Raw genomic sequence first — 19,466 nt, 5'->3', positions numbered from 1 at the left:
CATTGGAAGCAGTAAACTCTTCTATTGGGAGCCTCAAGAAGTACAGCAGACCTTATTGGGAGCTGCCAGCAGTACATGCCCACATTGGGAGCCCCCAGCAGTACATGCCCACATTCGAAGCCTCCAGCAGTACATGCTCACATTAGGAGCCTCCAGCAGTACATGCCCACATTGGGAGCCTCCAGCAGTACATTCCCACATTGGGAGCCTCAAGCAGTACATGCCCACATTGGGAGCCTCCAGCAGTACATTGTACATGCCCACATTGGGAGCCCCCATATTTACATGCCAACATTGGGAGCCCCCATAAGTACATGCCAATATTGGAAGCCCCCAGAATAGCATGCCTCCATTGGAAGCCCCAGCAGTACATGCTCCCATTGGAAGCAGTAAACTCTTCTATTGGGAGCCTCAAGAAGTACAGCAGACCTTATTGGGAGCTGCCAGCAGTACATGCCCACACTGGGAGCCTCCAGCAGTACATGCCCACATTGGGAGCCTCCAGCAGTACATGCCCACATTTGGAGCCTCCAGCAGTACATGCCCACATTGGGAGCCTCCAGCAGTATATTCCCACATTGGGAGCCTCCAGCAGTACATGCCCACATTGGGAGCCTCCAGCAGTACATGCCCACATTGGGAGCCTCAAGCAGTACATGCCTACATTGGGAGCCTCCAGCAGTACATTGTACATGCCCACATTTGGAGCCTCCAGCAGTACATGCCCACATTGGGAGCCTCCAGCAGTATATTCCCACATTGGGAGCCTCCAGCAGTACATGCCCACATTGGGAGCCTCCAGCAGTACATGCCCACATTGGGAGCCTCAAGCAGTACATGCCTACATTGGGAGCCTCCAGCAGTACATTGTACATGCCCACATTGGGAGCCTCCAGCAGTACATGCCCACATTGGGAGCCTCCAGCAGTACATTGTACATGCCCACATTGGGAGCCTCCAGTAGTACATTCCCACATTGGGAGCCTCCAGCAGTACATTCCCACATTGGGAACCTCAAGCAGTACATGTCCACATTAGGAGCCTCAAGCAGTACATGTCCATGCTACTGGAGGATAGTCTTATTTCATTAGTGATCACAAATTCCTACAGCAACAACAAAAACAAACAACCAACCCTACAATCCTGGAGATAGGTCTGCTGTTGTTAGTGAATAAACGAATATGATTTTTACTGATGTATACAAAAAGACCTGATTGGCTGACTACATTTAAGGACAGTGACATTGACCTTTACATAATCAATATTTAGCTTTATCCATATCTTTGAAGAGAATACTGCCAGTTACTAACAAGAGTGAAGGCCTAACCGATTCTTGAAACGACCCAGACAGGACGAGTAGACAAATGACATTGTAACACTATAATCACACACCCCCTCTCTCCCCTAATGGTGGGGACATTAGAATTTAACAAGGGTCAGTTGAAGATTAAACAAAGGTTAGCCATAAGGCAAAAAAAATGCGGGGAAATTAATTCATGTTGAGTGTATAATGTACGTACTGTAGCACCGATTAGAGCTGTATGTCCGTTCTTGTCCGCCACATCAGGGTGAACAAGTCCAGCTGTAAAGAGATCCTCCACACGTTTAATATTCCCACACGTGGCAGCTTGTATAAGTTCCTCTGAAGCACTTTCCAGTGGTCCTTTGGGTCCAAATTTTGACCGGTCACCTTTTAAAATTTTCTGAACATCATAGGAAAGTTTTTTCAGGGCACTTTTATGCCAGTGAATATGCCTTTGCATTTTTATCACAGATGGTGTTTTGTTCCACGCTGGAACTTTTTCATCTCTGTCAGATTTTTCACTTTCACTTCTGGGAAAGAACTCTTTATCAAACATGTCTTTGTTCACAGTCAAACTCCGAGGGTCCAGCGGCTCACTGTAAAGGTCCGTAACTCTGTCAGACAAACGGCTTTCTGGTAAGCAGTCAAATATTTCAGGTGTTTGTAAAATTTCTTCCACATTTGGTTTTTCATCATCCTCCATAGAAATATACATGACATGTTCCTTGGGATTAAAGTCAAATTCTTTGTGTTTCTCCATTGTGAAAGCGCCATCTATTGCTGAACATAACTTAACGAGTTTTTCTCTTATCCATAAACCAACATCATGTTTACCATCGGAATAGGTCAAAACTCCAGGTCCCATTCTTTCATCATCTTTATATAAACCCTGCAGAAAACAATTTATTTACTGTAAGTTAAAGGACAAAAACCAGCTGTTTGAATCAGATTTTGAAAATTATTTTTTAACTTTTAACCAGCTGTCTGAATGATTATTGTTATTTTTTTTTTAAATAACATAACTATTATTCTTATTCTAATCAGGAATTTATCCCAAACCTAACATTACTTATATACATGTACCATATGGTATACCATAATACCCAGGATTTCAACACATACAGAGGAAGTGTCACCTTTTACACTACAGCCACTTATATAACATTTGTTAGCCTTGTTACTGATCAATAGACATGGATGGCCTATTACCACACATCAGCTTATATTAATGTTTAACTAGCTATCTGTACCTCAAATGTATTTCCATTAGCGAATCTGAACATTCCGTGTCCCTCCTTACGATCCATGTAGAAGGTTCCAGTGTAGTTGGAGCCATCATTCCAAGTGTATACCCCTTTACCATGGCGACGGTCTTTGAAAAAAGTACCGTCATAGGACTGGAAAACAAAAAGAAAACAAACCAATTAGTTACCTATTAAATTGTAGGAGAGTTTATATAATAGAAACCTGTTGGATGTTAAATTTCTAATGGTACAGTCAAACTTTCTTATCTCTAGATCTTATAACTTGATGTAGAACCTGCTTATCTTGAAGTACAATTTCAGTTCCAATAGTTAAAACCCTGTATAAGATATACTCAGTAACTGTGAATACTCAGGATATCTAAAGGTTTTTCATATCCTTAGTGACTTTGATATAACAAGTTTTGACTGTATATTCCTCAAGTCTACCCTGATGTATCAATGGGTATCTCCTATATCTCCTATTGGGAAATGATATCACTCCAATCTATCTTGATATAAATGAGTATCTCCTATAATATTCTACTCAAGCCTACCCTGATATATAAATGAGTACCTCCTTCTGGGAAGTAATGTATGCATGTAGATACATCGGAAACATTATGTATCTGGAGTTTCTGTAATTACTTTTTTTTATTTCTCTGAACCTGGTGTGCTAAAATCAAATATATACTTGTAATTTAATGTTATTCAAATAGAGGGACAACTATGTATTTTTCCATTTACAAGTGAACATGGCTCAGGATCAGGGGTTTTTATGGAAGTATAATTAGCCTTTTCACGTTAGTTCCATTCAAGGTGCAAAAGTATTGTAATTTTATATCTGGAATATAACAATTTTTTTTTGTTATTATGCATCCTGTATGTATACATCAAATAAATTTTATAATGTATCCTGTTTACATCAAATTAATGTCATAATAATGTATCATGTATACATCAAATTGAAATACTACTTGTATTATATTTCAGAATTAAGTTGTATTTGTGGTAACATATACAGGTATTTTTTTTCTAATACAGGTGTATATTATATATCTACCACCTTTAAGATATCATACGTATACAGATGTTCAAACACTGTTAATGTACCTATCAATTAAATAAAATGAAATTAGCCAACATCTATTAAAAGAAATAATTGAAAACTTATCTAGTTCCAATAACTTTACAAGTTATATTAACTTTTAGCTAAAATCTTAAATGTTTTATAACTGTTCTCATGTTTAAACACTCTAAATTTTTATTTTTATTTTGAAGGAATTTTTCACAGCGCCCAGAGCGACATTAAACCCTGGTCTATATATCAGTATATGGAGGTTGGTACCTCAGAGACAATCTTTAGAAGTTTGTTCAGCCTTTAGATATTTGTTTACACAACAGGATTTTAAATTTCAACACAATCTAAATCACATTAGCACAGTAAGTACATAAACACTATGGACTGAAGAAGATTAAATTGTTTAAAAAAAGATAAATAAATCTCCCTCCATTAATTAAATGTATCAACACATACATTGTATATATTCCTGATTAACAAGAGTACAATGGATCACAGGTATTTAAAGTACACATAATAAGGTTTTCCCAGCAAAAAAAAGTATCATGTGAATGATAATTGTAATTCTGTCCACAAGCTTGTAGACCTAATCTGCAAGCTCTGCCTAAGATTTCCATCACAAAATAATTAACTCATATTCTTTTACAATTATAACTAACAAGCTTAAAGCATACAATGTTAATGTATTGACTAAGTTACAATGGCTCATAAAGGCACCATTGTTAGACAGTGGTATAGATTAATCTTCCAATTGGGACAATCAGGTTCAAAATTTACATGCCAAGGTCAATCTAAACATGATAATTAGAAGTTTAAAGTTCAACTTTTTTGTAACATTGAGTAACGGTTTATCAGGAAACTATATACCAGGGTCGTACCTGTAATAGTGTGAGAAATTAGGAACGGTTTATCAGGAAACTATACCAGGGACGTACCTGTAATAGTGTGAGAAATTAGGAACGGTTTATCAGGAAACTATACCAGGGACGTACCTATAATAAACTATACCAGGGACGTACCTGTAATAAACTATACCAGGGTCGTACCTGTAATAAACTATACCAGGGTCGTACCTGTAATAATCTATACCAGGGACGTACCTGTAATAAACTATACCAGGGACATACCTGTAATAAACTATACCAGGGACATACCTGTAATAAACTATACCAGGGTCGTACCTGTAATAAACTATACCAGGGTCGTACCTGTAATAAACTATACCAGGGACATACCTGTAATAAACTATACAAAGGACATACCTGTAATAAACTATACAAGGGTCGAACCTGTAATAAACTATACCAGGGACATACCTGTAATAAACTATACCAGGGACATACCTGTAATAAACTATACCAGGGTCGTACCTGTAATAAACTATACCAGGGTCGTACCTGTAATAAACTATACCAGGGACATACCTGTAATAAACTATACAAGGGACATACCTGTAATAAACTATACCAGGGTCGTACCTGTAATAAACTATACCAGGGTCGTACCTGTAATAAACTATACAAGGGACATACCTGTAATAAACTATACCAGGGTCGTACCTGTAATAATTTAAACTATACCAGGGACGTACCTGTAATAAACTATACAAGGGACATACCTGTAATAAACTATACCAGGGACATACCTGTAATAAACTATACAAGGGACATACCTGTAATAAACTATACCAGGGTCGTACCTGTAATAATTTAAACTATACCAGGGTCGTACCTGTAATAAACTATACCAGGGACATACCTGTAATAAACTATACAAGGGACATACCTGTAATAAACTATACCAGGGTCGTACCTGTAATAATTTAAACTATACCAGGGTCGTACCTGTAATAAACTATACCAGGGACATACCTGTAATAAACTATACCAGGGTCGTACCTGTAATAAACTATACCAGGGTCGTACCTAATTTTTATTTTTTAATTCATTTTCCCACATTATGATTTCGATCCACAATTTTACAATTTTAATCCACTCTTTTACTTCTAACATCTTACCCTGAGCACTCATTGATCAATCTATGATTTATTTTCATGAGTCCTTTTCCACTATATTGCTAAAAGCAATTGAGTCCCACACTCATTAAAAGTATTTCAAGAAATTCTGTGAGTACAGGACTCGGGACTTTAATTGAAGATGTCAAATCATCAATTCCACTAAATTCAAACCTTTGTTACAAGTTGCATTAGAATTATGAAAAAACACTGATGTTATATTTTTTAGGAATCAATAAAATCTGCAATACTCCAACAAAAACTGCAATACTCCAACAAAAACTGCAATATGTTGTTAAAGATACTGTAACGCATATGAAATAACAAAGTAAGCCTTGATTTTTCTTATTATATAGATAGACAAAGAAAAGCATGCATACTAATAAAACATGTAAGCTTTCCATAAATTCTTTTATCAAATTCTGGGTGAAAAAAGCCAATATCTCATTGACCAATTTTTACCCAAACACAAAGGCAGAAAAAAAAAAGTGAAATAGACACATTTTATAGGGAAATTTAACAAAGAACTTTAATTTGGCACAGGTCAAAAATATTTAGATGCATCTACAAAATTCGTGAGGAAAAGTATCGAGCTTCATTTCATCTGATAAATTATTGATTTACCAGTATGAAGGAATATTGATCTCTTATAAACTCTTAATGGACGATTGTGAAGCTTGTAAAGGTGGTCTTATCAGCTAGAGCCTAGAAAGTTATCGTAAAGATTGTAACATGTTGTTTCTCTATCAATGAAGTCATCTGAAATATGTTTACCTAGTCATTTCTATACCAGTTCCCTAATGTAGGAAAACAAATTATCAGAGAACGCTTACTTATTTAATATACAAGGCCCTTTGTGTACAGTCAGCATATGTAACTAGATCCAGTCGGACAACCTTATCCATAGATCCTGATACATTTTATACATAGAAATGTTTTCACCCAGACACATTTTCTGCTATGTATACTAATATTTCCAGTCAGTAATCAACCATATTTTCATACAGGTTTTATTCTACTTTTTAGCTGCCTTTCCCAACAATGTTCAAACAAAATGTGGACCAAATCCTGTCCTATAAGAAGAAATAATCTAGAGGTTTGAGAGAGTCACACCACCTTTATGATCTCCTAAGCCAAATAATGCTCCGACCAAATATCATCCAAATCCATTCAGGGGTTAAGGACTAAATTTATATTGCAGTGGTGATTTAGGAGATTTTGATGGACGCTGGTTGGTCCTTAGGGCCAGGTGAGCTTAAACTTACAAATTTTCAGTTTCTTTCTATTTTATCTATTCAATTATAGATATACATGTACATACAATAAAAAAACAAAAAACCATACCTGGTAGATATTTGTTTTGCTTGTCTTTGGTGCCACTGAACGATAGCTATCATATCATTTAGTGTTTATTTACCTTATTTATTACCATCTACATTTATACTGTTTATCACTATAGCTGAATGGCCTTTACCGTTTTTATGACATATAAATACCTAAACTTTCCTCCTTTGTATATTGAGAATCTGACCATCTAATAAGAACTGTGAGAATTACATGTAGTAACAACAAAATGTATGTGTGCATACATGTATTTTAACATGTACAGATATTAGCAGCTACTAGCTATACTTTAGCAAATATAGCTAGCAATGACAATTTTAGGTCAACTTTGAGCAAATTTACAAGCAAATAAAATAAGGGAAGGAAATTTAGTGATGTGTCTTAAATGTTTGTGGTTGATATTAGTATGACCTTCCGATGCCTCTTTTGAGGTGGCAACTAGAAGGTCGTATTGAGAAAACAGTTTGAGTATGGGACCGGTATGAAACCAATGCATATGACTTATATAGTTCAATTCAATATATGCTTCAAAAGAAATATTTGAGAGTAACCCGAGTTACTGTGTAGGTGCTAATTCTAAACAGTGTGTTAAATTCCTATTTAAATTGACTATATTTCCATTCTGGTGTTATGTAAGTAATTTAGATATCTAACTCAGGTGTATGAATATTTTATTCTCAATGAATACATATTGATTGCTATTATATCCGGCTCCCTTGTGCAGTCATGCAACAGATCCACGACACGTAGAGCGCGACACGCAGAGGAACGTTAGTTTCCCTGGCTGGTAACAGGATCTTATACATGTAGATCTGGTAGAGAGAATATACACCCCATCTCTACCTGGTACAGTGGAGTAATACACTAATTGTAAATCAATCAATGATATATTACGGTCAAGAGAAGACATTCAAAATCTTGTGACAATTTATAGTTATATTTTACTCAGATCTATAACTGTAAATTCTTTCTATTAAACTATGAAATTTACTCATCCTTTCTTTTAATTATTTGGTTTTAATTTCAACACAGCAACGTTTGGTTTCAGTTTTAACCATGTGAAGATTTGCAAGCTTTATAAACAATTGGACCTTTTAGGATCAAATTTCTGCCTGACAGAATCTATCATATCCTTACATAAAAACTAAAAAGACAGTGCACATCTAGTCAGCACTTTATTACAGAGGTCTACTTTTCAAACCATCAATGGAAAGTGCTGAACTCTTGTTTTTCTGTTGAACAAGTAAATACTATGATTGCTCTAGCCTACACAGCTATTCAAATGGGCACTTCTATTACACTACCAACTTGAAAAAAAACTTGCTTATAAAACCCTAAGTATACAATAACACCACCACTGGAAACAGGATTATAATTTCTGGCTCCGGAGACTGTCATCAATTAAGTTTTCAATGATTAACATTTTCAAAAATTAGTGATACCTACATGTACATTACTTATAGGCGATAGATTGTATGAAGCTCTGACTAGTTACACAGACGCACTAAATTACTTGGGTTTTTCATTGGAAAATCGCGGCCATTATACAGTGACAAGAATCTACATGCAAGTCCCAAGTCATGTAACCATAGGATTTCTGGAAATACTTCAATTTAACAGACTCGTAATTTTTAGCAATACAGTTGAAAACGACTCATGAAAATAAAATGTAGATTGATCACTGAATTATATTTCATAGAAGTAAAGTTAAAAATACTTGGCCACTAAAACTTCAGTTCGAATTTCCTCAACTATAAAATTTAATGTTTGTGCCTGATCGATGATAACAATTCGTTAAGATACCTCTCCATTACTCCAAGTCAGTTTTCCCCGGCCATGTCGCATATCATCCACGAAGTCCCCATCATACCGACTCCCATCTTGCCAAATTTGAATGCCTGGAAATTGTTAAACAATAATATTTGTGTTTAATTTTAAATTTCAAACCTTACACACTGACAAGCCTTTATGCTGAACTGCTATGATATCAAAGCTATAAATAATTACGTTTTAGAAGCAGAATCACATTAAGAAAAAAAGATAATTTATATTAAATTCATCATTATTTCCTTGATGAAGACTTAAATGACTTATACTGTATGATAAAAAGTTGTCAGGTTTTGGTCTTTTAAATGAAATAAAACTGGCAAAATATATAACAAGTGCTGTACATAATATTATTGAAAAAGATACAATACTTATCTAGTTTAATGAACCAATTTGCTTCAAGAAGATACAATGCTTTTTCAATTTAACACTATTATCAGCTTATTATTATTATTTTTTTTTTTTACACTTTTCATGTTTGAAAGTAGGAATTGTAATGAAGCTTGTATGCTCATCCCAATGAAACTCACCTGTCCCATGTCTGAGATTGTCCATATAACCTCCCTCATACTGAGCCCCATTTGGCCAGGAAAATATCCCTTCTCCACACTTTTTGTGATTTTGTATACCTCCTTTGAAGGAAGCTCCACTTTTATAATCTACTTTTGTTTCTAAGCTTTGAAATTTTGCCTGGCGGAGTTTTGGGAGAGTGGAACTTGAACAAACAGACACAGACATTGTTGTTTTTGTTCAGAATCCTGTCTGTCAGCACAACATCACATCAATCCAAGGTCACAAGCTCTGGAAAGAAGAAACACAGATTACAGTCAATAACACATCAGACTGTTGGAAAAAGTTTGTACCAAGGGAAGTAGAAATGTCACTACATGTCATGGATTCATCAGACTTACAAAGTCCTCACTTACACAGCTCTGGTCAGACCTCTACTTGATAACCTGTGGTTCGCTTGGGACCATTACAAAGCTGAAATATTACCCAGCTAAAGGCTGACCAGGGAAAAGCATCTGGATATATCTACACTAACTATCACTTGAGAACTGCAGGGTTTGTCTCGACAATGGTTGACTCTCGATATCTGCAGAGTCGTAGGAGGAAGGCCTGGCTGGTCAACTTCTATACGAGTGACGATCATTTACAATCTCAAAGTCATACCAGCTAACCAACACCTAATTACCAAGGCCGACATACTTTCAGGAGGACAATAAGGGAGATTGATGATTATTTTAAGGAAATTTTGCCTAAAATAAGGGAGATTTGTGCACGACATGAATATCAACATTTTTACCCAATTTTAAAGCAATAAACTAATTTTGAAAGTGATAAAGAATATTTATATTTATTTGGGATATTAATCATACTGTATATGCAAACAACAAAAAGTTATATAAGATAAAAAATGCAATAAGAAATTAAGAATACATTTAGATTCTGAGGATATGAAACACAAAACGTTTCACAGTTTTATGCATATTACATAACAGCATTTGAAAAGGGTAGATCATAATTACATGTAGCTAAAGATTACGATTTGGAAGAAGAAGAAAAAATCCAAGACTTGGGGGGAAAAAAACATGTATTTTCTGGTTATTGATAGTGTTTTCTGTTTCCTGGACTGTGCATGTGAGGACATTATTTTGAAAGATTCTGATAGGATATACAGTATACAGTAGTCTTACAAATGCAATGATAACAGTTTGTGAGATTAAAAGTACTACCCCCCACCCCCACCAAGAAAACAAAACACACACAAACAAAAAATGTGTCTGATCAATATAACTAAGCTTACTTGCACATGTGCATTGCATTATTGTTGAGCTAACAAGTAGAGCTTTGCATTACCGGACATAAATGAATGCGCATGTAGATCTATATAATATAAAGTTTGTTGCATAAAATTGAAATCCTGCAATTGCTAAGACAGTGTTGCAATGAGTCTTGATTATAATCAATATCTTACAGATCTAATGATGTGATTATCGTTTGAAATACATATCATGTAGGTATGATACAAACTAAATCGTGTTTATAACACAATGACGGTCAATAGGCATATTTTTTCTATCATTGTCATGAACGGAAATAGATAGCATACTTGCACTGAATTTGAAACCTTACCTTACCATGCAAAACTTACACTTCATTTGCCGAGAGAAAGTTTAACCTTCCGATAAGAATTATGTAAAATTGAAATTACACCCAGTACCATACACTTATAAATAAACCATTGACTCTTTGTGAAACACGTCACCAGCAATCTCAACAGTTGACATTACCTCCAACTTCACAAACTGTGAAAATTGGGTAAACAATCCGCCATTACTCGCACTGCCTTCCGCTAAGACCGTGGCGTTGTTGTTGCTACGCGACTTGGCAAGGGAAGTAACTCCCACAGTAAGAAACAGGTGCTCGATACCATACAAATGAATCTTACCTGAGGAGGAGTAGTGCAGGTATAATTTAAGAAATACATATATTGTACTAATCAAAATAGTCCATTTTGAAAAAAAACCCTAAGATAAATAAATAAATAAACAAAAATTAATAAATAAACAAATAAAATCTTATCGTGTTTGGTATTCGGTATTCAAACATATATATATATTCAAACAATATTTTAGAATTCTAAAGTTACTATATACATGTATATAGGCCTAAACCATGCAATTGAAAACAGATATCTGTCAAATTCTTTTAATGCATCTAGTGTTGGGAATCGCTTTAAAAATTCACGATCGATCATCACAGTCTCTTAAGCAATCGATGATCAAATCAATTATTGACCTACATGTACATGTATCATGAACAGAAAGGGAAATACAATGTATATGCAAAAAACATTTGGGGAAAATGTTGTGTTTTATTGCATATTATAGCTATGTTGTTGTAATGCATTTTATTTCAGTGATTTTATTCTCTCTCCCCCCTTATCCCCCCTTGACTTATCATCAATTACATCGACGGAACAAATACATATATAGGACTGTATTTGGGATTACGTGTGTGTCAGGGAGAGGAGATACATCCAGCAATGTTAGTCTGGTTATCGATCAATATCATATAATGTTAGAATATATTGAGGACCTGTATTTCAAAGATCGGTGGCTGTAGGCCTGGTAAATATTGACGAAGGATCGATAAAAATACACACTCTAATGACAAATATAATTCAGTTTTTATAACATTAAGGAAGTAGAATCAGTATCTGTTAATTAGACATCACTAAAGTTGTAAGATTATACCGATCTCGGACTAACGGGAATAGATAGTGCTCGGATATGTCTGCCTTGAGAGGTCGGTAGTTCGAGGCCCGGTACGGACAGATCATTTTTCATTACCCTTCCTATTACAGACCGGATGTCGTTGACCAAGTAAAAGCTATAGGGGAGTGAGAGGCTTCCTTACAGCTATAGAACCCGTGTTCTGGTTGTCTTTGGGACGCGAGCGAAGGTTTTGTGAAGGATGCAGTATTGTAAAAGTGGAGAGTATAAGGTCACCTAACTAGCTACATGTATATATAACTTAGAATAGCGGGGATAGTGTTAAGACATGTGTTAAATAAACTGTAGTTGATTTAATATACAAAAGACTGAAATCATTTACTTAAACAAAATAAACATCATTATGTACCTATATATCTAAATGCTCTAAAATGGATCTGAATATTATGTACGTACGTCACTAAATGAATAAAACTAAACTACTTTGCATAGAAAGATCGTGTGCGACAGTTTAAACCGTGTTTTATTCGTCAATATCCACTTAACAATATTTATACAACATATAAATGATACAAAAAGGAATCAGAAACAAGTGTCAATTAAGACACTTATATGATGCCTATATATATATAGGTTGACGTTACATAACAGCACAGACATGATAAAACACAACATCGTATCATATTGACAATAGAGTCTAATGTGAAAAAAATCAGCTGGAATTTGATCAAATAATGTTAATAAATAGGGAGAAAAACATGAAAATGGTATTTGTTGCTTCCATCTTGTTGAAGATATATTAATTAAGTTTGGATTTCAGTAAAGATTAATTTGTTATAATATCTGGCACTTTGACTTACAATAGATAAAATGGAAAGAATATAAAAATTAAGTATATATAACATAGCATACATAAATGACGGAGAAAGACAATTTTATGACTCGTGCCCTGACCGGGCCTCGAACTCACGATCTACGGCACGGGACCTATACTCTCCTAGCCTCTGACTAGACCTTAGTTTGATGTCATATCATGACCACCTAACCTCAAGGTATTTGCATACCAAAAATAAAACTCATTAACGATAGTCACCAGAGGACCCAAATTGGCACTCCTCCTTAGTGAGGTATTTTTCTTTCCCGGAAGGCCTATTAAGTGAGTTATGAGCAAATTTGTAGAATAACTCGCTGTATAAGTAATAAAATATGAGTTATTGAATTTTAAATACTATAATTACATAATGTCTGAGAGAGGTATAATGTATTTTTGATGAAAGTATTTTACACGTGGATGCGTGGTTGAATTCCAAAAGCTAAAAAAAATAGAAAATAAAGTGTTCATTGCATTTTTGGATATTAAAAAGGCGTTTGATACCGTCTGACACACGGGCCTTTTGCGTAAACTCAATTTCGGCATCAGAGGTCATCTTCTAAACACCATTCGCGACTCGTACAACATATGTCGAGTGCCGTGACGTGGTATGGTATGACGTCACAATGGATCCCTGTCGACTCCGGAGTAGGGCAAGGTGGTGTTTTATCTACCGTTCTCTATCAAACGTTTATTGACAACCTTCTCGATTGCTTAGGAAAAGGTAGGAAAAGGTAAAAATGGTGCCTATATTGATAAAATAAACTCTGGAAATCTAACATTGGCAGATGGCATTACCCTCGTCAGCACTTCTCGGCGTTCGCTACAAAACCTGTTGGACATTTGTCAGAAATGCAGCGCAAAGTGGAAGTTTGAGTTTAATGATTGGAAGTGTAACATTTTGGTAAATGGTAACTACATTCAAGGAATGGGAATGAAACATGGACTCTAGGCCCACATATCCTTGGGAGCTCCCACTCCCAAACCCACCTGGGTACACTCGTTTCGTCCAAATTGACTAACACCGAACGCGTCATGAACGCATGTGAGAAAGGTAGAAGAACCTTACATTCTATCGTCGCTATAGTTCCTTGTTCATTTGCAAGTCCAAACGTTAAAAAACAAAACAAACAAAAAACAAAAACAAAAAAGAAGAAAAAACCAAGAAACCCGTCTTACCGCCTATTCTTTTTGGATGCGAACATTGGGTTCTTCTTACTGTTTTCAACAATACGCCGTTAAACTTATACTTGGTTTTACCACGCCGTACAAGGTCAGATATCGCCGAGTCTCTGCTTGGCCTTTTCAGAATCACAGCAGAAATCGATCAGAGAAAACTGCCGTGTCTTCAAAAAATGAGGACAATGGGACAATCTTATTTGCCGTAGCAGATTTTTACTATACGTTTGTATTCATATATTGCAGTGCTGGCTAAAAATTCCACAATTAATCATGCTACAGGATACTTCCCAGACATAGTTAACGTGCTCCGGAGATACAATCTTGTTTCTGATTTGGAGACATATCTACGGTCTTAGCTTCAATGGAAACGTAAAGTGAAATCCACTATAAGGTCCAACAAAAATTCGTCCCTCAAGGAACGTATGGCAAATGCTCAAGACTTGACATTTTTCGGAAAGATCCACTTCTTATGTGTTCCATACAATGTACATAATGTTGCTTGCTGCGGAATCTCCATCCGACATTCAAACCACCTACTCCGTATGTTCCCTGTTGGCACTACCAACAGTTTGTCGGTTATTTATGTCCACACTGTTCACAGAATTTGGACCTCGCTGCAGTTCATCTCTGTTCCGTGTGGACAAACAACATTCTAAGACAAAACTTTATGGACGATATTCTGACCGAATTTGGCACCAATGTTCTTGTGTCAATTGAGAGCATACTATCTCCTTTACTCTCAGCTTATAAGGAGCGACCACAGGAATCATCTTCACAGAATGACGTGGCAATTCCCGATGAAGTCCGCTCGATTTGTTTGCGTTATGCATTGCTATTTTTAATATAGTGACTGTCAATCACTTTGACTGATTCAAACGGTGGATAAATTTATTCCTGTTATTTTCCTTACTGTACTAGTACCTTAATGCATTAGTTAATTATTGTCTTTCTTTCTTTTTTTTCTTTTGTCGATTTTTTTTGTATTCACACATCTCCTTCTGGAGGAAACAAAGTATGATGGTATCTACCTGGACGTGGTGGCTAAATGTGGCCCGTGATGGCACAGACGGTCAGAACATTATCTACCTGGACGTGGTGGCTAAATGTGGCCCGTGAAGGCACAGACGGTCAGAACATTATCTACCTGGACGTGGTGGCTAAATGTGGCCCGGGAAGGCACAGACGGTTAGAACATTATCTACCTGGACGTGGATGGCTAAATGTGGCCCGTGATGGCACAGACGGTCAGAACATTATCTACCTGGACGTGGTGGCTAAATGTGGCCCGTGATGGCACAGACGGTCAGAACATTATCTACCTGGACGTGGTGGCTAAATGTGCCCCGTGATGGCACAGACGGTCAGAACATTATCTACCTGGACGTGGATGGCTAAATGTGGCCCGTGATGGCACAGACGGTCAGAACATTATCTACCTGGACGTGGTGGCTAAATGTGTCCCGGGAAGGCACAGACGGTCAGAACATTATCTACCTGGACGTGGTGGCTAAATGTGGCCCGTGAAGGCACAGACGGTCAGAACATTATCTACCTGGACGTGGATGGTAAAATGTGGCCCGTGAAGGCACAGACGGTCAGAACATTATCTACCTGGACGTGGTGGCTAAATGTGTCCCGGGAAGGCACAGACGGTCAGAACATTATCTACCTGGACGTGGTGGCTAAATGTGGCCCGTGAAGGCACAGACGGTCAGAACATTCTCTATATAATATAGGAACAATGTAAATAAATAAGAAAGACAGAAAGGATGTTAGCTATATTTTAAATTATAAAGATAAAATAACATAAAACATTGTATAAACGACCAATGTACTAATCGACCAATCTAATATACAAGATGATTATGTATTACAAAGATAAATTTGATAAATTTTCAAAACGACAAATACTGTAACAATACGATAGCCCAAGTAAACACTGATGTGTTGATTAAAAAGGTTTTTATGTAATAATACGAATTTGTATCTTAATAAAAACAGGGACTAAACAACTGTTATTCAAATATAGTTTAAGTAGTGTGATTATTAGCAGACACAGATATTGTTTAAGAGGCAGTCTTTTACTCAACGGTTGATTAATGAGCTGGACGAAACTAGGGCTTTATTATACGTAGTAACCCCTAATCTGTAAAGATTTATTATATTAGAACCAAGTTCCTGCTGTACATATACCTACAATTTCTAATATTCATTTGGCATTTTGGATACAGTAAGATATAGATGTGTACTGTCGGTTAGCTTATAATAGTAATAATAACAATAGTCTTTATTTATACTTGATAACAAAATGAGTCAAAGACTCGTCTTAGATTTCGTCAAGTAGACATTAAATATACAGTATTTACAAATTGTACATATCACACAGAATCAAATAAGAAGACAGACAGACATATATGTATAATAAAGACAGCAGTAGTACATTAAAATCAGCCTATTACAACTTGTTTGCACTTTGGTTAAAAGATAAACATGAAGTTGTATTTCTGATCGTGTAAAGCATTCCATCTAGGTGGACCACGGTAGGTAAACGATTTCTTAAACAGTTTAGTTTTAAATGATGGTAAGCAAAACAAGTCATTTGTTGATCTAGTAGATCTTGATTTAGCATCTGAGGCACATCTAAAATTGTTAAAATACTCTGGAGCCACGCCATGTAAAACTTTGTACATTAAAACTGACCGGTTATAAAAAAAACACGTTCAGAAAAAAATAATCAGTTAAACATTTTAAAAATATTGCAAGATGTTGTAATAAAATCATATTTCGATATTATCTTAGCTGCTCTTTTCAGAAATTTGCCCAGTTTGGCGGAAGTATTTTGTGAAGTATTTCCCCAGATGGTTACATAATAGTTAAAATGTGGAATGAACGAAACAGTTAACATTTGTAAGACAGGAAGACTGACTGAGGACTCAAACGATTCAGTTGAAAAAAGTAGAAAGGTAGCTTTATGTACACATAATTCACCCACATTTACACCAGGAAGTTTTTCAGTTTTTACATTTTCAATCACAGAGTCATTATATTAAGACTGTGGTTTGTTTATCCTGACGTTGATATTTTTCAGAATTTTTACACATTTTGTTTGATCTAAACTATTCGGAAATAAGTTGAGCACCAGCATTTAATATTGGCTATTTGCAACCAACATTATCACGGCAGCATCTTATATGATCATTAATATTGTAAAATAAACACTTTAACATATATTATATGAATGTAAAATAGGTTGACGGTCCATTAATACAAATCTCACCATTATTGATGGCGGTGAAGAAGAACTATGTTGGCGGTGAAGAAGAACTATGTTGGCGGTGAAGAAGAACTATGTAATTAGAGTACTGTTTGTTATGATATTAACGCCTACGTACACGTAATAGCCACGGTCATACCAGGACGGTGTCGTGGAAACCATTAGAGTATTGCTGCAACATATAACACTTACAGGACCAATGATCAAATCATTCATTACTGGTGGACAAGTTGTTTTAACGAAATCATGAAACCATCCATGTTTGTAATACCCACATGTTTGTAATACCGACATGTTTGTAATACCCACATTTCTGTAACACCCTCATGTGTGTAATACCCACATGTCTGTAATACCCACATGTTTGTAGTACCCACATGTCTGTAACACCCACATTTCTGTAACACCCACATGTCTGTAACACCCACATTTCTGTAATACCCACGTTTCTGTAATACCCACATGTCTGTAATACCCACATGTCTGTAATACCCACATGTCTGTAATACCCTCATGTCTGTAATACCCACATGTCTGTAATACCCACATGTCTGTAATACCCACATGTTCGTAATACCCACATTTCTGAAATACCCACATGTCTGTAATACCCACATTTCTGTTATATCCACATTTCTGTATTACCCACATGTCTGTAATACCCACATGTCTGTAACATCCACATGTCTGTAATACCTATATTTCTGTAACACCCACATGTATGTAATACCCACATGTTTGTAAACCCACATGTCCGTAATACCCACATTTCTGTAATACCCACATGTCCGTAATACCCACATGTCTGTAATACCCACATTTCTGTAATACCCACATGTCTGTAATACCCACATGTCTGTAATACACACATATCTGTAATACCCACATGTCTGTAATATCTACATTTCTGTGACACACACATTTCTGTAATACCCACATGTCTGTAATACCCACATGTCTGTAATACCCACATGTCTGTAATACCCAAATGTCTGTAACACCCACATGTCTGTAATACCCACATTTCTGTAATACCCACATGTCTGTAATACCCACATTTCTGTAATACCCACATGTCTGCAATACCCACATTTCTGTAATACACACATGTCTGTAATACACACATTTCTGTAATACACACATTTCTGTAACACCCACATGTCTGTAATACACACATTTCTGTAATACACACATTTCTGTAATACACACATGTCTGTAATACCCACATGTCTGTAATACCCACATGTCTGTAATACCCACATTTCTGTAACACCCACATTTCTGTAATACACACATTTCTGTAATACCCACATGTCTGTAATACCCACATTTCTGTAATACCCACATGTGTAGTGAACTAGGAAATAGACAAGTTTTATATGTTATGTGTTCAAAGTTACCTAGAGTAGTTAAAGCTATACGCTATAGTCAGCCAAATCTATTCGAGTTGCTTCCCTTAGATCAGTAGTTAATTAACCCGTTTTAGGTTTACACCCTTCATTCTATATCAAGGTAAAATATAACCAAACGGTAGAACCTGAAAGTCAGTCGTTAGTAGGTAGCACACGGTCCGTGGGACTGTGGTCAGTGCCTAGGGCTGTAATTGGAAATGACGTTATGGGGTTTAGATACGCCCATATTTCGGGTTAAAGGTCAGGATTGGTCAATTTACCCCATCGTCAATTCATACATATTAATTAACCCTTAGGGGATATAAAAAGACTTGCGCGTTTTGCATAAGAAGTTTTCCAGTAGTTTTTGGACTAAACGGACCTGAGTGCCGTTCGGATGTAAATGTGTGTGAACTGTTAAGTGTGAATGCGCCGGCGATAGTGTGGAAGATGGATGAAACTGCATTGGATTGTATTGTACCTTCGGGATTTTCCTGTGGATTAATAAATATAAGTAAACTTTATATCCAGTGTTGAATTATGTTTATCACACCACAACCATCCCAAAAAGAACTTTCACGTCCCGTGTTCATGGAGAGCGGACGTTACACATGTATAATCAGTATAACCACATGTACATACACAATATCTGGATGAGATTTGAAACAGAAAATAATTATAATAAGAGGCCCATGGGCC

General features: G+C 36.2%; 1 protein-coding gene across 10 annotated transcripts in view; it reads right to left on the bottom strand.

Moving 5' to 3' along the window:
- The window catches only part of LOC117341963 (ankyrin repeat and MYND domain-containing protein 1-like), a 52,455-nt gene extending 41,269 nt beyond the window's left edge, over positions 1-11,186 (bottom strand). For 9 of the 10 annotated variants that reach the window (XM_033903854.1, XM_033903855.1, XM_033903851.1 and 6 more), the window contains exons 1-5: positions 11,105-11,186; positions 9,341-9,611; positions 8,787-8,881; positions 2,554-2,700; positions 1,521-2,192 (exon numbers count right to left, since the gene is read on the bottom strand). In XM_033903854.1, coding sequence (XP_033759745.1) covers positions 1,521-2,192; positions 2,554-2,700; positions 8,787-8,881; positions 9,341-9,548 — 1,122 coding nt within the window. In that variant the 5' untranslated portion in view covers positions 9,549-9,611; positions 11,105-11,186. The other variant, XM_033903852.1, reaches the window with a different exon arrangement.
- Positions 11,187-19,466: the final 8,280 nt, after the last annotated feature.

Source organism: Pecten maximus, chromosome 14, assembly GCF_902652985.1.
Source record: "Pecten maximus chromosome 14, xPecMax1.1, whole genome shotgun sequence".
NCBI lineage: Eukaryota > Metazoa > Mollusca > Bivalvia > Pectinida > Pectinidae > Pecten > Pecten maximus.
Note: the sequence above shows the minus strand (reverse complement) of the source record. Positions and strands in the feature narration are given on the sequence as shown.